The 23,428-nt window shown below is 38.3% G+C and overlaps 2 protein-coding genes and 1 pseudogene across 2 annotated transcripts; 1 reads left to right on the top strand and 2 right to left on the bottom strand.

The window, feature by feature from the left end:
- Positions 1-5,732: 5,732 nt before the first annotated feature.
- LOC149398205 (uncharacterized) lies at positions 5,733-7,108 on the bottom strand. Its single transcript, XM_089614689.1, has 2 exons — positions 6,965-7,108; positions 5,733-6,804 (listed from the first exon to the last, which is right to left on the bottom strand). Exons 1-2 carry the CDS (start codon positions 7,010-7,012, stop codon positions 6,070-6,072), a joined length of 783 nt encoding a protein of 260 aa, XP_089470815.1. The 5' UTR covers positions 7,013-7,108; the 3' UTR covers positions 5,733-6,069.
- A 2,040-nt stretch (positions 7,109-9,148) lies between these two features.
- On the top strand, positions 9,149-11,384 carry LOC149398204 (BURP domain-containing protein 17-like). Its single transcript, XM_089615795.1, has 3 exons — positions 9,149-9,336; positions 9,412-9,602; positions 10,585-11,384. Exons 1-3 carry the CDS (start codon positions 9,265-9,267, stop codon positions 11,174-11,176), a joined length of 855 nt encoding a protein of 284 aa, XP_089471921.1. The 5' UTR covers positions 9,149-9,264; the 3' UTR covers positions 11,177-11,384.
- A 4,731-nt stretch (positions 11,385-16,115) lies between these two features.
- LOC149398203 (cytochrome P450 76C4-like) lies at positions 16,116-22,295 on the bottom strand (annotated as a pseudogene).
- Positions 22,296-23,428: the final 1,133 nt, after the last annotated feature.

Below are 23,428 nucleotides of genomic sequence, written 5' to 3'. Positions count from 1 at the left end.
TTCCTCGGCGAGTGAATTCAGAATGATTTCAACCCGAGTTGCCTCATCAATCTTTGTGCCCCGAAAGGCAGCTAGGTTCATCCAATCCGACATGTTTATCATATAGAGAACTGCGCATTCACCAGACTTCATTTTGTTATCCATAATATACTTCAAGAGATCATAATTCGAAGTCATGCTGAAATTAATAAAATACAAGTACATAAATTACTAATGAAAAGAAAAAACATTCATCATATAAATTTAGGAAATAGAAAACATAATGCATAAGCACGGGGAAAAATACTAAAGATATTAAAAGACCCAGTTTTTTATATTCCAAGGTAATTCGACTAATAGTCACAGTCCGTTTCACTCTGGTGACGTAACGGAGTGCACCTAGTGAAAATGAGAACCATCTCAGATTAGTGAACAATCACAGTACATGTACCTTCATAACTATGCTCACTAACTACCATTTTAATAGGAATCGTTGGCCACATGAGCAACCACCGATTGGTTCATGCATGAGTCGACCCAACATTTCAGTGAAAGAAATCTAGCCCATACGCACTAGCGTAACTAGTACACGCAGGGATCAACCCTCCCACCTATCGTCAGAGACACAACCTTGGTATTGGAATCAGAAAAACCCTTCCGAATGGAACTGACCACCATGTTTAGAAAACCGCCGGTCACGAGGGGATCTTTCATCCTCACGGTGTTGTGTCAATGTTGGAGGCCTAAGACTCAATATACTTTTAGTATTTTAATTTCCTAGCATTAACTTTAATCTAGGTGATACACTCGTGTTTACTAAATCATATTAAAAGCTCGAGTGATTCTAAGCTACCCTTAAAAACAATAAGTTTCGATATAGCTTAGTCATTAGGAAATTGTGACATTCTAGTCTTGATTATCCTAATAGTATTCCTTCACGGAAAAGCTCCCAGTAGAGAAGGTGAGACACTAGGTCTTCTTAAATACCTCTCAGCTTAGCCTCTTATCGGCTTGGTGACAAAGCTCTCCGATCCGTTCAACTCATTCATTATTTAACTATCCTAATCCAATTAGACAATTTTAATGAATGAAAGCCCATGACAACCATAAACATACGATACACGATCTAAGTTATAGCATACAAGCATGGCAAAGCAATTAAATAAATAAGCATAGCAAACATGGTTTGATTTGTGTTGATCGTATCCTAATTGACTCTTTAAAAATATATCAAGATGAGCTCAATCATATTGACCCATGGATTCAATTAGGCCCATTCTTATGTCCTATAGAAAAATAAATCAATATCAAATTATTTAATTTTTCTAAGTTTTTTTTTATGAGTGGGCCCGTGGGCCCATTAGGGTTTCCGGGCTGAGGCCCGGACGAATCCTCTAATCTTGACCTAGGTCAAGTTTAGACTTGAGGCTGCACCGGACCGCCGCCGCCACGAGGACGCGGCCTTGCAAGAAGAGGATGGCCGAAACTTATCACAAAAATTTTGTGACAAGTTTTCTTTTGGCGTAGTCGTTAAGGCTTTCTTCGTCCGTCATGCTTCTTCGTTGTATGTCCGTCTCATCTCTCACCGATCGTCGTGATCATGAACGTCGCTCGTCGGATTACAACAATAATAATAATAATAAAAGATTTACAAAAAACCTATACCCTTTGAATTTCGGGTGTACAAAAAATCTAGAAAAGCGAGAATCAAAAAATCTACGATCAACCACAAATCACAATTCACATAATCATATATTGAATTGCATGAACTTCATATCAAAATATAAATTCATTCAAACCATGTTAAATTTAATCACATGAACGAATCAATTAATTAAGTAAATCGACTAGCTCTGATACCACTTGTCGGGGATGATTCCCCCATATAACCATATAAGAGCGGAAAAGTAATTAATTACGCTAATCATGAGCTAATTAATTTAATGATTATATGACAAGATCTAGATTTACGTTAATTAATATTATGAGAGAGCATATAAGTCAAGCAACCGAAACAAGAGTAAACAAGTACTTACATTGATTTTCGGTTCACGAACTGAAAGCTTTCACAATCCGTCTTCGTCTTGAACGTACAAGCTTCCACACGATCCAACAAAGAACTCCTTCTTCAATGACTCGATGTGATGACATCTTAATCTTCCGAAACGTAATCTCCGAGACGAATAAGAAAGATGAGTGGGCACAGTCTTTATCTCACTAGATCACAAAACTAGGTGTCTCGAGATCTCTCTCTTATGTTACTAAGAATGGAAACGAATTTCCGAGGGGAGGGGAGGCAGAAGTGCACGGCCAAGAGGAGGCTAGGTTGCACGAAATTTCTCTCAAAATTTGCTTAAAAAATTGCTTATTTTTGCCTTCTCATGAACCCCTATTTATAGTAGTACAAATGAGATATTCATGGAATCTTCCAGAATATTTTATTTCCTTTTATTGTGTTCACACTAGAGGATTTAATCTAGGCCCTTGGATCTCAACAAGTGAATCATACTTTTTCTCTCATCCATCAGATCAATATCTATGGGATATTATTCTTTTATTTAAATAGAGAATAATTTATTTAGTGAGATAATAAAGGAGAATATATTATTCTCCTAAATATTCTCCTAAATACTTTGCTTTAAATAAGGAGAAAATATAGGACAATATCTTATCTTTTTCTCTCTCCTTTATTTAAACAACTAAAGAGAAAATATTGGTAAATACCAATATCGAGAAAGTCGAATTTTAGGCACACGGCCAAGGGGAATTTGCGCAACTCCTATGCCGAAATTCCCAAATTCGATTTTCATATTTTGTGTAAGGCCCAATTGCTTAAAACCCAATTAATCATTTATTTACTTGGTCCAACAATAAACATATAATTAATAATTGTTTATTTACTTGATCAAACAATAAATAAACAATTCTACCATAAATATTTATTTAATTCTACGAATACCCATTTTCCAGAATTAATGCCGTCAATCACAATTACTGCAAGTGAGATTAATAATGATAAACATTATTATACGAAAGTTCTTATCCGCCTTTATCAGAGCCGAATCGGGGACTATGGACCTAGTAATAGAAGCTTAACAAATCCGATGAAAAAGACGAAATAGTCCTTTCTCTTTTGTCCATCGATTCGTCTAATCTTGGTCATATACTCCACCTTGTAAGCCAAGACTGAACTCTCCTTTATACTAGAATTATATTTACTCATCGTGACGAGTGTCCACTGATATAGTCAGTTCGTGATCAAGATCCTCCAGGTTCAACCCGTGTCAAGAGAAGTCAATTTTTCCGTTATACTTCTCTTGATACATATCAGCCCTAAGCATTGTTGCTTCCCCAGCGAAAGATTCTTTCGAACGTTACTTACTTCGAAAGTGCGCGCAATCTATCGGTTCTGGAATCAACCCTTAGGTGAGAGAACATTAACCTTCTTTCAGGAAGGCTGGATTCCGTATCTGTAAATCATTTCCCACTCGAATTATGCTCTGAGAAAACTCCCAAGACATAAGCTGTGATTAGCATGAATAGCCTTTTAGGGAATGAGTCAAAGAGCTCAGTAACATAACCCAGTGTCCATGATCACATCAGGATTTAGATCAAGTCTCACCGTGACCATCATAGTGGCCTCGGTTAGTGTGTCGTAACGGTCCTTAAACGACACATCTACACCAAAACCTGTCCAGGTTGTACACTTACCAAAAGTGTAGAATGCTCCCACATAGTGATCAGCCTTCACCCATGTGTTCCACATATATGACTTTGGATATAGTTTTCCAGGCGTATATCAGTCATCGACCATGTTCTAGCACACCGCCCGAACTCAGGTGCCCAGCACGTGACTCAGTTAGATACGGAGGCTATGGAATAATGAATGTTTAATAAATCTCATTAAATAAGAAATAACGCTTTCAATTCAAATAGATAATAAATGTCAAACTTTATTTTATTGATAATTTCAACGAGAATTTACATAAGTATCTTCTCGTGGGCAAGAATTCCTAACATCTACAATGTCCCACTGAAGTCCACTGGTTTGCTTACAAGATATTAGTGTGATACCTTAAAGGTACAGTGTCACATGGCATCACCTTCAAAGCCAACCCAACTCTGTCACTAGTAGTCTTCGTCGATGCAGACTGGGTAAGCTGTCCAGATGGTTGTTTGGTCTTGGAGCTCAAGGAAGCAGAATGTTGTGGCACGATCAAGCACTGAAGCGGAGTACAAGGCACTGGCTCATGTGAGTGCTGAGATTACATGGTTGAAGTTGTTGCTCAAGGAACTCTGAGCTAACATGCCATACACGCTAGTGGTATGGTGTGACTACCTTGGTGTTGCAGCCATGGAAGCTAGTCCAGTACACCAAGCAAGGATGAAGCACATTGAGATTGACACTCATTTCGTTAGAGACATGGTTATTCGAAAGGAAATTGAGATAAAAAAACATTCCCACCTACGATCAAACAACAGACCTGCTAACTAAAGGGTTGTCAGTGGCTTGATTCCTAAAACTTAAGGCCAAGCTAAACGTGAAGGCTTCCCCGTTTTGCTTGAGGGAGCATGTTGAGGAGAGTACCACGTCAGCATTATTGGATACTCAGCGAGTCAATGATGCTGAGTCAGTATGCCACTAGGCAAAGTTAGTTAGAGGTGATAGGTTGTAATTACATAGTATTTCATATCTATCAGATCTAATGTAATAGCTACTAGAGAACCAATAACAAATTCTTGATTCCCCAAATCTCTCTATCGTTCTGTGATTGTGAGCTTGAAATCATCTTGTTCAAATCTCAACTACGATATATATCAGGAAGTCCCACATCGACTGGGGATGTATCCTTTGTGTTCTTTATAAATGTCATGAGTTACTCTTCCTACAGTCAATTGGTTTTAAGATAGAACTTCATGATACTTTAATACGGTATCAGAGTCATCCCGTTCTCGATGTTGGGCCACCGTTTCTATAAACTTCACACACCAGTTGTTCAATTTTGGTCGTGAGGGGGGTATCAAGAAGGTCTCACGTTGACTTGAGATGTATCATTTGTGCACCTTATAAATGTCATGAGTTACTCCTCCTATAGCCCATTGGTTTTAAGATGGAACCCTAGGATACTTTAACGATATATCAGATTTTTAAGTTGTACAATAAAATAAGCACCCATTTTTGTTGTGGAAATTATATATAGCCGGTTAATTTTATGTTCGCTGATGAATGTTTTTTTCCTGTATTTTTTTTTTATTTAAATCTGTTTGTAAATGAATGAAGAAGTACTAGGAAAGAATTCTAAATAACAAATCTTATGCCATCGATCAGAAAAGGGTAAGAGATTACAAATTATATTTATTTTCCAACAGCCATGAGTATATTTGAGATGTTTAGCATTTTAGAGATTAATTTCATGTACAACACTTTTTGTTTTTACATGATTAAGAAACATAACTTAAAGGGACGTTAATGAGAGTTTTATTGTTCTTGTTTAAAATACAATTCACACACACGCACAGGGACGAAACCAGAATTTCACTTTAGGGGGGGTTAATTTGTAAAAAAAAAATTCAGGGGGAACTAATTTGTAAATTTTAAGGGTAAAAAATTGTAAAAATAAAATGAAAAGTGGGGTTATAGCCCACCCTCACTTACACACTTGGCTTCGTGCCTGCACGCGCGCGCGCGCACACGCACGCACATATCAAATTTGGAAATCAAACTAGTTGAAGTGAGATAAGTCAAGCGAGCCTAACCGAAAGATAGTTTGATAACGAGCTCGAGACACATTAACTTCAAATGTTGTCGAATACACTGATTATACAAATAAAAACATCGTCACACATAACACAACATAAAACAAATTACATAATCACGAGAGCCTGTATAGTAGTTCTCATGCACGTTATTATCCCACGTACGTACTAGTGAAGCCCTTTATTAGATGCTGATGATGGACTTCATATCATGAAACCATAGAGCGGTCTAAGCAGTGAAGGGTTTAAGTTGTTGCTTTAGCCGAGTCCATTGGTCCTGCATTCCTTTGCTAGTGATTTTTCCATTATGGACCAATACGGAGTAGGCTACGGCTAAGCTTCACTCTTTAGTTTTTCGGCTTCTTTTGCCCAAAATACGATCTGATTATTGGGTTGTGGCTCGGTAGTTTTGGTGAGTGTTTTGGGATCTTTTGCCCAAAATACGATCTGATTGTTAGGTTGTTGGGTCTCAGTAGGTTTAGTGAGTGTTTCGGGAGCTTTTGCCCAGAATACGATCTGATTGTTAGGTTGTTCGGTCTCAGTAGGTTTAGTGAGTGTTTTGGGATCCTTTGCCCAGAATACTATTTGATTGTTAGGCTGTTGGGTCTCGGTAGTTTTGGTGAGTGTTTCGGGTTCTTTCGCCCAGAATACGATTTGATTGTTAGGCTGTTGGGTCTCGGTAGTTTTGGTGAGTGTTTCGGGTTCTTTCGCCCAGAATACGATTTGTTTGTTAGGCTGTGGCTCGGTAGTTTTGCTGATTGATTCGGATTCCTTTGCCCAGAACACGATTTGATTGTTGGGTTGTGGCTCGGCAGTTTCGCTGAGTGTTTTGGGTTCCTTTGCCCAGAATACGATTTGGTTGTTGGGTTGTGCCTCGGTAGTTTCGCTGAGTGTTTCGGGTTTTTTGGCCCAGAATAAGATCTGATTATTAGGCTGTGGCTTGGTTGTTTGAGCGGCCGCAACAATAATCTCTCGAATTGCTTGAGGCATAGGATCATCTTCCTTCACCACTTCATTTTTCCAGTAGGTGGACAGATCATTTCGTGCTTCCGCTGTGCCCAAAGAGTACTAATCATGAAAACACACCAACATACATTAATTAGTAACATACGTTAATTTTATAAGACATTATTACATCATAAGGATTTGAATATAGACAAGGCAAAAAGTAAAAGATATGAGCCTCCACTCCAAACAAAAAGGAGAATATAAGAGACAGATAGCTTACCAGAGTAAGTAGCAAGAAACTCGGGATTATAGCACAATGAGATTTCATTTCTATTTTTGTTTCTTTGTTTATTTGGTATTTGGTTGTGTGAGAAGCAATTACACGTCCGTGCCTATTTATAGGAAGAAGAGAGGAAATAATTTTAACATTCAAGTCCCTTAATTTCTGGGAATTGCACAACCACCCTTTAGATTGAGATTCAAATTTGATAAGGTTTTATAGGAACAAAATATTATTGTAGTGCCCATTTACAGTAATTCAGGGACCAAATAATTTGACTAAAAAAATTTATCTAAATTTTGGTAAAGTGGGTAATGAAAGAAAAAAAATATTATCTGCGAGGCATACGTACGACGAAATGGCCATACATGGATGGGGGTAGAAAAATTTATTTAATAAAGAGATATTGAATTAGCGAGGCAACCAATTAATTATATAGCTCGTGGGAGCACGACTGAGTATAAATAATATCGTTAGTATGGTTGAAGCTTAGCTTTCAGAAATTTATATATATTATACTAAGAAAATAGTAATGGCGTAAAACCAAAAAAAATTATGAGAGATAAGATTGCCTCTGTCCCTAGATACATCAAGATTTTGTATGAACCACAACTGAGAGATAAGAGATAAGATTGCCTCTGCCCCTGGATACATCAAGATTTTGTAAGAACCACAATTGAGAGATAAGAGATAAGATTGCCTCTGTCCCAGGACACATCAAGATTTTGTAAGAACCACAATTGAGAGATAAGAGATAAGATTGCCTCTGTCCCAGGATACATCAAGATTTTGTATGAGAACCACAATTGAGAGATAAGAGATAAGATTGCCTCTGTCCCAGGATACATCAAGATCTTGTATGAACCACAATTCAGAGATAAGAGATAAGAGTGCCTTTGTCCCTGGATTGTCCGCGAAGCAGGATTGAAGAGAAACTAACTAATGTTGGGGAAATTAAATTAATAAGCCAATCCCCATTAAATAGCTTGTGGCAGCATAATTCAATATATTGTCGTCGTTGGTATAATTGAAGGATATTACGACACACATTCTATGTACCTTCATTCTCTGTCGTTTTTTATTCCTAGCTTAGATATTTTCGTATAGTATGTGTTGACGTCGAGGGAACCTTGAGATAGCCCATTCAGCTGTTGCTTGATCTGAAATATTCTCGAAGCATTGCTTTGGCGGAACCGATCATGAAGATCAACCCAGACAGCTCGAGCAGAGTCAAGATACAAGAGTGAATCTGCTATATCTTTTGACACAGAGTTCAAGATCCAAGAGGTTACCATGCTGTTGCAGCGAGATCCGGAGCTGTAGAGAAGATCTTCAGCTGCCAGAGTTGGAACAGACCCATCTACGAACCCGAGCTTGTTTTTGGCATTTAAGGCCATGGTCATCGCTCGACTCCAAGTGTTGTAGTTAGGGCCGGTGAGAATGTGAGAGACGAGAACCATTCCTGGATGATCTCCGCTGTGTAAGAAAAATGGGTTTGAGGAATCCATGGTCGCCGGTAATGGATTCTCGACAGTAGATGGAGAGGTTGGGCTGACTGGAGCAAAACGATTAGCGTTGTTGTTTTGTCCACCACGAGCCATGATGAAGAAAAGAAGGAGAAGAGCTTAGAGTGCAATGGAAGCTAAATGCTCTGATACCATTTTACAATGTAAGGAGGAAGATGAACGAGAGAAGAAAAGGCTTTTCTCATTAAGTCTTAATGAAAAGAAAATACAGAGTATTTATATTGTTCTGGTAACCAATTAGAATGCTGATGCTATAACAGAATTGCCACGTCAGCTTATTGTACGAAAATATCTAAGCTAGGAATAAAAGAGGAAAAACGACAGAGAATGAAGGTACAGAGAATGTGTGTCGTAATAAAGGAGAGTATATATATATATATATATATATACATACAGGGACAAATACAGGATTTCACTTTAAGGGGGGCTAATTTGTAAAATAAAATTCAGGAGAGGCTAATTTATAAATTGTAAGGGTAAAAATTCCGAACATATATATATATATATATATATATATATATATATATATATATATATATATTAACGTTATAGAAAGCAAAAAAAAAAATAGTGGTAAATAAAATTGTCATAAGTTAACCCACAATATATATATATATATATATATTAAGTGCTCCTTGCGTAAAATTATAGAAATTGACAACAGCGGCCAGTGGGCCCCACTTGTGTGTCCTCTCTGTCAAGAATTCAGCTTTGTTTGGGGGTATTTAGGAAGGTAAGTAGAAGAAAGAATAATAGTATTAGGGAAAAGAAAAAATGGGATGTCTAATATCGGGAGTAGAAACTGGGATGAGAAGTCTCTTCTTGTGTGTGGCACTCCTGGTCCTGGTATGTCATAGTATATAGTGTTTGTGTCGTAAATGAAAAAAAAAATACTCTTAATTACGTCCATAAATTTTGCAGCTGGTGACGGGTGGAGCTGAACATGGTCAACATCACGTTCCGTCGAGTTCGAACGGGGACACTCAGGCCCTGAAGACGTCTTGGGCTTTCAAGGTGGAGGATATGAAAGCCGGGACGAGAAAAGCCTTGTATATCCCGACGAAAGAGGAGGCGCTGGAGAATGGGTTCATCCCGAGAGAGATGGCGGACAGGTACTAGTTTTTTTTTTTTTTAACCTTAAAAATTTACAAATTAGGGGCCAGTGGGGACACGTGCCCCCGCTCAAAAACTCGGGGAAAAAATTAATGTAGAATTAGCAAAATAATTAATATATAATTAAATATGTTTGCGTTTCTCTGTCTACAACAGAGTGCAACATTGCTGTGATGGTAAGAGCCCTATGTTTTTTATTCTACGTTAGAGGATCGACTATCAGTTCTTTTTTTTTTTTTTTTCCTTTTTTGCTTTACCAGCTTTAGTTAGTTTTTTTCTTCACTAGTTCTCTTATTGTTTTAATTATTTTGTCTTTATGTTTCTTTCCTCGTTAACTTGCGATGATAATGAATGAATGTATACTCATATTTTTCTATAAATTTCAAACTCGAATACTTTTTTATTTATCATTTTAATTAAAAACAAAATAGTCTATTCTAGTATTTCTCACCGTTCTAAACTCGAATACAATTTTTTTAAAATTTAATTAATATAATTATTTTTCTTCATTCTATGCATCAAATATATACTTTATTGAGAAAAAAAAATTAGTTTATTGGTTCTTTGACAATCGATGCATATATAAAATATTATTAACTATTTTAATATATTTTATAATCATATGAAGTATTTTGAAGTTTATATTTCTAATCTATTTTATAAAATATAAATTTAATAAGAATTATTAATTTTAAACAAATTTAAGAATTTATTTTTATACACAATCCACTAGTATATATTATATACACGTACACAAAATAATTCAAATCAAATATGATAAATTTTCATTTATTCCTCACATTGGATACCAAAATGCTTTTTTTTCATATTAACATAAGTTGTTATATTATTTATTAGTTTTAAAAATGATTTTTGTTGATTGTGTACATAGTTTATCTAAAAAATTATAAATTTATTATACATTTATATTATTTGTGTACCCACTGAATAACATTTCTGGATCTGTCACTGTGTGTACAGGCTTCCTTTCTCGCGGAAGGAGCTGCCGAGAATAATGGCTCTGTTCGGGATCGCCCCGGGAAGCCAGAAAGCGGCGTACGTGGAGTCGGCCCTGGAGGCGTGCGAGAAAGCCCAGACGAGCGAGGTGTTCAAGGCATGCTTCGCCTCGTTCGACTCGATGCTGGAGGCCATGTTCGGCGTCTTCAACGTGTCGGCTTCTGGGCACGACGGGCCGCGCGTTCTGAGCTCGGTCTTCCACGGGACCCACGAGGCGTCCTTCCAGAACTACACGGTTCTGGAGGACCCCCGCGAGGTCCCGACGACCAGGATGGCGGGATGCCACGCCATGGCCTACCCTTACAAGGTCTTCTACTGCCACGTCCAGCGGGGGCAGACCAAAGTGTTTCGGATATCGCTCCTCGGGGAACGCGACGGGGTCAGGCTCGACGCCGTGGCCCCCTGCCACCTCGACACCTCTCAGTGGGACCCGGACAACTGGACCTTTCACACCCTCGGATTGAAGCCCGGCGACCCCGTCTGCCACTTCCTCCTGCCCGAGCACAACTTCGCTTGGGTTCGCACTCCTCCTCCCGCAATTAAAGCTTCTCTCTGACCAAATCTAGTGCATGTCTGTGGTTTGGCATATGTAACTTAATTAAGCAAATTACTATTCATACCTACGTTGGTATGTGTATAATATCAATTACTCTCTATTATGTACCAATAAATAATGACTGCCGAACCAATTACTCTCGTGCCTTCAACTTCCCTTTTCACTATGCTTCGACTGTTCTTCACTATAATTTAACTTCACTTTTGTTGCTTGCTTTTTCCAGATCTGTAACCTAATTAATGAGATCTCAATCTGTAATTCAATCTTGTAGACTTTAGAAACAACGTCAATCCAGGTAGGTATGGTAATTAATAATAAAGCTAGTCATATATATATAGATCTGTCGGTTGGACTGCCAAACGAGTTGTAGAAGACGAAGGATCATCAATAGTTGGAAGGTCCCACATTTGTCAGTGGTTACATTCTTCTACAACATTCCATCTTGACCCATTATGATTGTCGTCAATGTAAAAGACTTGTCGTGCTTGAGTCGCAAGTATGAACAGATCGTCGTCGAACCATGTTTTATCCACATATACACTTGTCACTCCAAATGCCTTATCTTTGCGAACTCTATTTCGTGGATCGTACTTGTCTCCATACCAGAGACATTTGAATAGTACGACATGACAATTCTCATGATACGACATCACAATGACATCTTCCATTTTCCCATAGAAATCGTGACCATCTTCTGAAAGCACACATACACCGCTATTTGGAGTTGTTCGGTTCTCTTATCGCCGACTAGTGATGTATTTAACCCCGTTGACCACACAACTTGTATAGATCTTAGTGAAAAATGGTAATGAACCCATAGCGAGTGAGTACAGTTCGTCTGACATATATGACCCTTTGCGTCTAGGGTCATATATCTAATAATAAGAAAAATGAAATGGTCAGATCATATACAGTTGATCATTTAAACAAATATATTTAGCCTACATACCCGTTTCCAAAACCATTCTTTAAATCCTTCTTGTGCCAAAACCGAATTAAAACAAAGCTAGCAGCTGATAAGCTGCCGTACACATACGACAGAAAACATTTAAAATAAAGATAACTTGCACGCTAAGAAACCCAATTAGACTAACAACTAAACGTAAAGCTATCTCAATTCTCAACATAGTTTAGCAGATACATAATCAGACGACCAGAACATGATTGTTGGGTAATACTAAAGTAGTAATATCTAAAATGTTGGCAATTTAGCAATTATAAATTTTACATAGCTTACTCCGTGTAATTTTTCTAGAATAAATTGATCGATTAGTTATATTTGGTAAAAAAAAAATGTCCATCTTTAGATGAGGGGACCTGAATGCACTAATATTGGTGAAAAATGTAAAATGGGACCTGAATGCAATATTGGCAGAAAATGTAATTATGGGAATGTTCCATCCTTTGTGCGGAACAAATGTGATATTTCGTTAAGTTAATGAAGCATAGGGTACTCTTTCCTCTATGTTGTACCAGTCGCAGCGTAGAGATTTTAACGAGCCCTTCATTTATCAACAAAAAACAATGAAGTTCGCCGACAACGGTATGGCTTTTTACGTAGTGCAACAATAACGAATAATATCATCGTGGTAATTAGTTTGGTCTAGTGATAATCTCACACATACATCAACGTAGAGGTCCTGAGTTCAAATCCCATATCACTACAACAAATACGACATTTACCGACGATTTTATTCGTCGCTAAAAACCCCATAATCGTCGCTAAATCTCTTTAGCGACGATTTTAGCGACGATAAAAATCGTCGCTAAATGTGCGTGCCTAAATATATTTAGTGACGATTTTGTCGTCGCTAAATATTTACCGACGATATTAGCGACGATAATCTCGTCCCTAAATGTCGTGACGAGAAGTTTTTTTCCATTTTGAAACAGGAAATTAGCGACGACTTTGTCGTCGCTAATTCACGCGCGAAAATTTCCCGCGTGAAGTAGCGACGACAAAGTCGTCGCTAAATACTTCTGTGTAATAATATTTAGCGACGACTTAGTCGTCGCTAATTATTATTATTATTATTTTTTATTTTTTCGTCGTTAATTATTTATTTTTTATGGTTTTTTATTTATGAAATTATAAAATGAAAAATCAAATAAAAACTAAATTATATTATCCAAATCAAGAAATATAATATAATTTAAAATCCGGTTACGTACGTTTTCGGTTATCGAGAAATATGTAAATAATAATCTACTATACACAAAATATCTAATAAAACACTAGTCGCGACGTTTGCTTTGTCGTCCCGCCGCTCGTTTTCCCCGCATCCGCTGCCTCCAACTCCTGTAGCCGCAACCATCTGAAATTCAAAACAAAATTTATTTAGTTATGCATTCGTTCGTAATGATTTAAATCAGTTAATTTAGTAAGTAAATTAATGAAAAACCTTATATACTATCAATCATCGTCGTCTGACAAATCATCTTCTTCCATCAATTCTTCGTCCTCAGTTTCTTCGTCATCGATAAACTCTTCTTCTTCAATATTTTCCAACAAGTTCATTGCGTCGTTGCTCACGGGCTCTGGTATTGCAGACTGATGACGCGTCGACAATGAATCTAAATCTGACGGTTCTACTGACAACTGAACTGAAGACGAAGATTGACCAAGAATGAGGTCAATATCAGGAAGATCCCACAGATTTCGATGATTACACTCTTCGACGATTCGCCAATCAGGACCATTGAAGTTATCTTCCAAGTAGAAAACTTGTTTCGCTTGAGTTGCCAAAATAAATGGCTCGTCTTTGTACCATTCTTTTGCCACATACACGCTTGTCAAGTTATTGTCGTTGCGCGTCCTTTTCCTCGGATCTTGGTCACCGAACCAACGACATTGAAATAAGACGACACGACAATCGTTCTGATACGTCAAGACAATGACGTTTTCTACTTGACCGTAGAAGTCGGATTTAATTTTATAATTTCACGATCCTACCGAAATTTCGGCAGAACCTCCCCTATAAACTTAACAACCCGGCATCAAGTCTTTAACTTTAAAACCTGCATAGAAACATCCTAAAACTAACAATAAATCCAACCTCAGTGGTTCGATTATTAAAATTCATAATCCATAATAACCAACTAATTAAATTCACATTGTTATTCATTTTTAAATCCGTAACCAACTAATTAATTTAACATTTTTATTCATTTTTAAATCCATAACCACCTAATTAATAATTTATTCTAACAAAATTTTTAATTTCTAAATCCTAACAAAATTTCTAATTTCTAATTTTTAATTTTTAAATCCTAACAAAATTTCTAATTTACTCTAACAAAATTTCTAATTTCAATTAATCCTAACAAAATTTCTTAATCTAATAATTTCTAATTTACTAATCCAAACAAAATTTACTCTAACAAAATTTACTCTAACAAAATTTCTAATTTCTAAATCCTAACAAAATTTCTAATTTTTAAATCCTAACAAAATTTCTAATTTACTCTAACAAAATTTCTAATTTCAATTAATCCTAACAAAATTTCTTAATTTATTAATTTCTAATTTACTAATCCAAACAAAATTTCATTTCATAATATAAATATTTATATATCTCATCCTAATTTATATTTATATATATATAAATAATTATACTTATACATAATTTAAACAGTTATGTAAATATTAATATATTAATCCATATATATAAAGTTTTAAAAAAAAAAAACTTACCGATCACGTACGGCGGGAGAGCGCGCGGCCAGAGAAGAGGAAGCGGCCAAGGAAGGCGTCGGCAGCGGAGCGGCGGAGCGCGGCGGAGGAGCTGCAATGGGAGAGAGAGAGGCCGGTAAGGAGAGAGATGTGAGGAGAGAGAGACAAGTGAGGAGAGAGAGAGTTACCGGGTACGACGAGAGGTCGGCGACGGCGGCACACGGCAGAGGAGGGCACGGCGACGGCGGGAGAGAGAAAAAGAGAGAGAAATTTTAGGTTAAAGAAAGAGAAATGAGGAAGCTGGTTCGCGATCTGGTATTTAAAGACCTTTAGCGACGATTTTTCCGTCGCTGAATCATTTCATTTCGTCGCTAAAAGAACTTAAATCGATATTTCATTTAGCGACGATAAATCCGTCGCTATTAGTAAATTTCAGACATTTAGCGACGATTTTATCGTCGCTAAATCATTTTCGTTTTAATGTAATGGGAGAGATTTTTCCCTCTTTAAAATTCGTCAAAATTCGAAAACAATTAGCGACGATTAGTTCGTCGCTAACTGTATAGCGACGATTAAAATACCTTTAGCGACGACATTATCGTCGCTAAATCATTTTGTTTTAATTTAATGGGAGGGATTTTTCCCTCTTTAAAATTCGAAATTAATTCAACATTATTAGCGACGATTATATCGTCGCTAACTGAATTCATACCTCATTAGCGACGAATTTATCGTCGCTAATTAGTTTCCCGCGAACTTAGCGACGACAAAAAAGAATTAGCGACGATAAAGTCGTCGCAAAATATCTTTGCCGCCAAACTTTAATTTTTTTCGCCCCAAAAAATTAGCGACGGGAAAGTCGTCGCTAAAAGGGTGATTAGCGACGATTTATTAGCGACGATTAAGTCGTCGCTGATACTTCCGTCGCTAAATGTCATATTTCTAGTAGTGGCATGGGCTACAGAAATACATGCACGCTCCTTTAAGATTTGTCTTAAATTATGTAATATTGGCCGATAGTATCACATGCGTTTCCACTGCTTAAAATGTCATGTAGGCCAATAGTGTCACTATTATATAATAAAAAAAATACTATCAAACTCATGAACGTGTATAAATAAACATAAACATGAATACCACTTCATAACAACACAAGTCTTGCCAAGACTAAAGCATGTCTTTCTAACATAATAACAATTTACTTTTCATATTGCCAAATTAAGTCATATAAACTTGACACATTGCACACATAAAACTTTCACTCAAACATATTATCTTCTTCACGCAAATATAAACAACGCAATCATATAATAAGCACAGGAATGACCCTCAAAGGCTGGGCCATTTGCAAGGTAATGTCAAACTTCTCGTCCATGTTCATCGTCTCAGGCGTGACGTCATTTTCAAGATTCCATTCAAAGTTGTGAATCAGCGAACCCCAACATCAGTTGAATCATCCGCGTCGCCAACGGTAATCCGGGGCATATTCTTCGACCGCCGCCATACGGAACGAGCTCGAAATCCCGACCTTTGAAGTCAACACTCGACCTCAAAAACCTCTCGGGAATGAACTCGCTAGGGTCTTCCCAAACACTCGGGTCTCTGGAAATAGCCCACACGTTGACAAAGATTTGCGAGCCTTTAGGGACACTACTACAAATATGGGCATCAGGTGCGACAAAAGTCGCACCTGATGCCCACAAAGTCGCACCCGATCGTATAGTACTATCGGGTGCGACTTTAGGTGCGACTTAGTCTGCAGCTAATACTATTGGGTGCTACATGTCGCACCCAATAGTATATACTATTAGGTGCGACACTATTGGGTGCGACTTAGTCGCACCTGATGCTCTTATCTTTTAAAAAAAAAATTAATATGCTGATTATATATTAACTAATTGGTAAACTAATCACATTATTACATTATTACAATTATTAATCTTAATTTTAATTTCATCAACTAATTACAATTCCTAATTGATAAATTACAATATATCAAAACTAATTAAAACAAAAACAACTTTAAACTAAACACTAACCTAAACATATTAGTATATCACAAACTAAACTAATTACAATTTCACAAACTAAACTAAACTAAACATATTACTATTTCACAAACTAATCACAAATTCTAACCTAAACACTAACCTGCAGAGACTCGGGACGAGGCGAGCGCACGGCGGAGAGTGAGCAGGGGCTGAGCGCACGGCGAGGTTCGGAGGGGCTCGGGACGACGATGGAGAAATACCGGTGGATAGCACAACTCACGGCCAAGCACAACTCACGGCCAACATCACAAAATTCAAACCAACCTCGTCCAAAAATCCAAAACAAACACAAACTCAACCTCAAATCAAACCAATAATCATGAAAATAACCTCAAAATCTCCATACCACGTTCAAAATAAAAAAACCCCCCAATTTCAAACATTCATAAACCATCAAGTCACAAGAATCGAACGCTCGACAAACATAAACAAGTCAAAAGAATTTCTGACAGCCTGACCCACTAGCGCTTAAGCCATCATAACTCGAGCTACAAAACTTGAAATCGATTGATTCTAGCGGCAAATGAAAGTAGACTCATGTAGCTTTCTAACGAGATATTACAAGCATATATACGACAAGAATAGCTATCTCAAAAACAGTCCGTAATTCACTGTTACAATTCTGGAAATCCCGTTTTACTGCTGCGAAACACAAACTTTGGAAATTCATAACGCATTCAATACTCAATGGATTCACATGTTCTTGGTCATTTTAGAAAGCTCATACAGTCTACTATCCATGAAAAATATGCACAAAAATTATCTCAGACCATATCGGACTGTCTACGCCCGTTTACAGAGGCTGTTCAAACAGTTTAGCAAATCAAACGAAAATTCGAGAAATCATCACAACTCATCATAATCCAAGCTACAACCCTAGATTCCCAAATCAACACATCAAAACGAAAATTCGAGTTCAATCACACATCAAAACAGCTCGGAGAAGGAAAGCCCCAAATCAACATAAACCCTAGATTCCCAAATCTCCAGAATCTCGAATCAATGGAGGAAATCGCTTACCAATCCTCGTGGAAGGCTGCGATGGAAATCCTCGTAGCTCGCGACGGAGCTGGCGGCAATGGAGGCAGCGGACCGGCAGCTCGACGGCGCTGGACTCGACTGCGACGGATTCTCTTCCGCCACTTCCTCTTCTTCCTCGCTCTCTCTCAGCTCTCTATACCTCACTACAACAAACAGTGGCAACAGCCACAACTTTTATTCTCGGGAATAGCCACGACTTGTCGTGGCTAAATAGCCGCGACATTAGACGAAACAGCCACGACTTGTCGTGGCTGTTTCTATTTTCATCTATTCATTAGAGCGGGCTTATTCTCGCGCTCATAATTTGAGATTATAGATTAGCCACGACAATTGTCGTGGCTAAATACTCTACTGCCACGACAACAGTCACGACTTGTCGTGGCTGTTACTAGTTGCATATTTTCATTGGAGCAGGGTGATTCTCGCGCTCAATTTTTGAGATTTTTTTGATAGCCACGACAATAGCCACGACTTGTCGTGGCTATTATTAGGTTTTAATTTAGTTTACTCTACTTTCTCTTATGTATTTTTGTTACAAATAAGAATACCCTCAGCAAAAAAAAGCTCACCCTCGAACTCTTCTTCTCCTTTATTTTATCTTCTCCTCCTCTGAAAAGCAAACCATCTTTGACTCTAAAAAATCGCAGCTCAGTACGATTCCATCCCTGTAGAAAAGCTTGGCTCCGCCATTACACCCACCCTCACAACCAAAACGCGCGCTCAGCTCCGCCGTTCCAAATCGACCCCCAAATCCAAATCCCCGACCATGACACCCAAATCCAAGTCCAAATCGAAGCCCTAGAATTTTATAGACCCGAAATTAAAAACCCTAACCCCAAATCGAAGGACTCCGACCATTGTCGCCGCTCTCGGACTGCCGCACTCGGACCGCCGCGCTCGGACCACTCGTCGCCTCACTCGATTCTGTTTTGATTCTTCTGTCGCCTCACTCGCCGCTCGGACCGCCGCTCTCGGACCTCATCACGAGTACGCGATTCTTTTGTTTTGATTTCTAGCGTGAAATTGACCCACCTTATTACATAATGTTCAGAAGATGGTTTTGTGGGTTTAATCAGATTTGGGCATTTTTATGTGTGTGTGTGTGTGTGTGTGTGTGTGTGTGTGTGTGTGTGTGTGTGTGTGTGTGTGTGTGTGTGTGTTGTGTGTGTGTTTATGACTAAACGATTAAAATCAGTGTTAAAATGAAGTGTTACATATCACTGTTATTTACATACCAGAGTGTGAAGGTTTGATTTAGTCACTGATATATATGTGTGTGTGTGTGTGTGTGTATGAAGTTGGAAGGTTTGATTTAGTCACAAATGCATAAAGACAGACCTTGCAGTTCAGCTCCCCACTGTGAGAAGATATTCGTTCTCCTCGCTGTCCAGCAACTCTGCCTCGTCGCCGCCCTCTGCTCCTCCGCCTCGTCGCCGCCATTCAGGTATCGAATCTGTGTGAAGGTGTTTTGTTTGTGAATGTGTGTGCGTGAATGGAATGACTTGCTGATTAGGAAATAGGAAAAAGCATTTTTATATAAATTGATTGCACACCTTTTGTTTTCGGTTTTATAAAACTCAAGTTACTTTTCTCTTTAATTTATCTTGTTCTGTTTAATATGTCTTACATGTATTTGATGAAATTGAATGCCAAATATTCATGATTTTGCATATGTGATTAGTGAATAAAGACTGCAAAATCTATGTCTCAAAATTGTAATTCATGTTGATGCTATCATTCACTTGCTGATTAGGAAATAAGAAATAGGAAATAGCATTTGCATAAAACTCTGGATTGTAGCAAATAAATAGTGTCTGTGAACTTGTATGACTTAACCTTAGTAATACAAGAGGAGATTTATGAACTTAACTTGTTAAAATTTTATAGTGAGTTGTATGTTTAACTTATGAACTTACAGAATTCCCAAAATATGACTTGGAAATGCATAACTAAATTAGTTAACTCTGTATTGTAACAAAGTGCAGTTCAGGTCCTCCCAGTTCACTTCAGCTCCTCCGCCTCGTCGCTGCCCTTTGCTCCTCGCCTCGTCGCCGCCATCTGCTCCTCCATTCAGGTATCGAATATTTGTGATGGTGTTTTGTTTGTGAATGTGTGATGGTGTTTTGTTTGTGAATGGAATGACTTGCTGATTAGGAAATAGGAAAAACCAGTTGCATAAAAACTCTGGATTGTAGCAAATAAATAGTGTCTGTGAACTTGTATGAATTAACCTTAGTAATACAAGAGGAGATTATGAACTTAAACTTGTTAAAATTTATAGTGAGTTGTATGTTTAAATCATGTTTAAAAAAATATGCTTGAAATTCATATGTTAGCAATTTTACGAATCATAAATAAGAGACTATGATTCTTACACACAAATCATAAATAAGAACTAAAAAAACATTGATAATTTATTGCCTGGTGTCCATATAGCCAAGAGATACTGGGTCGGGTCATCAGGTTCTCTTTTCTCCATTTGCATCTGTATAGATATAAACATAGCCAATTCAGCCAAGTATATAAAAGAAAGTGTTTACATGCCCTTCTGAGGATATGACAGTATAGTTACAGATTTACCCTTTTTAGAGGAGGGTGAGTATCCGGAAGCTCATACCTGCAAGCATTATATATTCTCATAGCGTTAGTGAACTAATTTTCGCATTTCAGAAACTAATGATTCCCGTTCAAACTCATCTTCTTCGCATAATGACTAGTTTGTCTTTACTCTTCAGACTTACACTTGGTGCTCTGTTCGCAGCCGACTCACGCTCTTGAGCTTGGGCATGAGAATGGACGCAGCTTCGCGGTCCATAGAAACCAAGGCTTTAGACATCTCACCCTCTCGGAGCTCCAGATTTTTCAGAATAAAGCTCTCTACGTTCTGAGTGTGAACTCACGGAGATCGAGCTTGATTGTGGGAATATCATCAGGATCTTCGGGATAGAAATCCTCGATGTCCGGGATCGTGAATTCTGGCTCGGGCGACGTTGGCTCTTCGATGATCGGCTCCCTGCATCTCGGCCGGCCTCGATGTCCGGGATCGTGAATTTGGGGAACTCAATACGAGTAGTGATTTATTTTACCTTGATAGTATGTTATATTTTGATGTTATTAGCGTTGCGAACGTTATTTATTTTAGTATTGTATTTTAGTTTATTAGTATGAGACATATTATAAGTATAATTATGAGTTCATCATATGAATGAAATATATATTATTTTTGTTTATAAGATTTTATTTGTGTAATTATTTTTACATTCAAAACATTTAAATATTAGCGACAAAAAAATTGGTAGAAAAAAGATTACTCGGAAAAATGGCGGGAAAAAAATGGCGGGAAAAAGTGGCTGGAAAAATAGGTTTCCCGGCAAAATATAGTGGCCGAAATCAGCCACGACAATAGCCACGACTAGTCGCGGCTGTTTTGTCGCGGCTGATTTTAGCCACGAAAAGTCATGGCTGTTGTCGCGGCTGTAGTACCAACAGCCACGACTTTCATAGCAACAGCCACGACTTCTGTCGCGGCTGTTGCCAGTTTTTGTTGTAGTGCCTTTCTCTCCCGGCGATCTCTTCTCGGCCGGTGACCTGGGTGGTTCCCGACGGCTATTTCCCTCGGCGGAGCGTGCGCAGTAAGTAGGTCTCGGTGGCTTGCTATCAGAAAGAGTTGTTTAGTTGGACAAGTGAAAAAAATGAGGGGGAGAAGCTGAGCGCCTAATTTTTTATAGACTTTCAGGTGCGACTAGTCGCACCTGAAAGTTTTTAAAACTATTGGGTACGACTAGTCGCACCCAATACCACTTAAAATCAGCGAAATTTTTTTCTTTTCTGGAGCCCGTTGGGTGCGACAAGTCGCACCTGATGCCCAATTAGGTGCGACAAGTCGCACCTAATACCCTTCCGCACCAGAAAGCCTTATTTGTAGTAGTGGGATCCTGTAACGACCGTTGATTTCCACGCCGACGATCGCTCTCCCGGGAATTAATAAGGGAGCTGCCGGGTGTAAACGGTAGGTCTCTTTGACAATGGCTTGTAAGTAAGGAAGGCGATCGATGTCTGATTCTTTGACTTGGTTTCCTTTTCCGATGACTCGGTTGACTTCTTCTTTGACTTTTGACATCACTTTCGGGGCTCTGAGAAGCTCAGCCATCGACCACTCCAACGTCGATGATGTCGTCTCGGTTCTAGCACCAAGTAGATCTTTGGTACATCACGAGGACACTAAAATTAATGATCTATATCTAGTTATAAAATCCAAAATATAAACATAATCTCCACATGCACAAACAATTTCTTGTTTTTTTCCACCAAATGGGTTTGTGACACCTACCTTCTTGGAAATCGGGATTGACATTGTCTCGAAGACCGATTCTCCTTTTTCTAGGTTTCTCAAATTGGGCTTGATCACGAACGCGTCATCATCGGAGTCCGCCGCGACCCCTAAAGCATCGGCCTTCTTTTTTTTTTTGTCTCTGCTCAAGTATACGCAGCAACGCCTCCGGTTATTTTCTCTTGAGAGATGACAGGGCTTTTGTGTCACTTTTCGAAGCTGATCAAGGGCTTCGTCGGACTTCCATTGACGCAGAAGCTTCCTTGGTCGATTTGTATTTCTACATAATAATGGGTTTTTTAGGGTTTTCCTGGTTTTGGAATCGAGAAGTTAAGAGAAGGAGAGTGAAGAGAAAAGTGTTTTGTTGATGGGTTATAGAGAAGCGAGACAGAGAGAGCAACGATTATGAGAGAAGTTCTTTTTAGTAGGAATCGTGAAGTTTGAGTCACAGAGAGTGTGACAACCGCGAGATAGTATTTTTTTTCCTTAAACCAGAAGAAATGAAGTACTTGAATCGTGTGTGGCAAGTTTTGAAAAAGAAGGTGCAGTTGAGGTTTTTTTTTTTTGTTTAAATTATTCATGGGTGTATTTGTCTTTGCTCACACTACTACAAAACTAGGATTCTCAACGCTTAAAAACAGTTGTAGAATGATTCTACAACGCTTCTTAAGCGTTGTAGAAGCTTCTACAACGCTTAAAAATCCGTTGTAGAATCCAACAGCTTTCTACAACGCTTAATTATCCGTTGTACAAACTAAGATTCTACAACGGATTTTTAAGCGTTGTAGAAGCTTCTACAACGGTTAGAATCCGTTGTGTAATTTTTAAATATTTTCAAACATCTCGCCGCGGCGAAGTATATTTCTCGCCGCGGCGACATATTCTACAACGGATCTTCAATCCGTTGTAGAATCACGTCGCCGCGGCGAGAAATATACGTCGCCGCGGCGAGTTATTTGCCGCGGCGAGGTACGTTCCGAGCCGCGGCGACAACATTCTACAACGGATTGTCAAGCGTTGTAGAATCAACTCGCCGCGGCGAATATTACACTTCGCTGCGGTGACGTCAAATCTTAGCCGCGGCGACATATTCTACAACGGATAATTATGCGTTGTAGGAAGACAATGAATTTTTTTTAAAAAACTCGCCGTGGCGA

The sequence above is a fragment of the Urtica dioica genome, chromosome 5, assembly GCF_054948205.1.
Source record: "Urtica dioica subsp. dioica isolate 48M chromosome 5, U.dioica_male_clone48M_v1_H2, whole genome shotgun sequence".
NCBI classification, from domain to species: Eukaryota; Viridiplantae; Streptophyta; class Magnoliopsida; order Rosales; family Urticaceae; genus Urtica; species Urtica dioica.
Note: the sequence above shows the minus strand (reverse complement) of the source record. Positions and strands in the feature narration are given on the sequence as shown.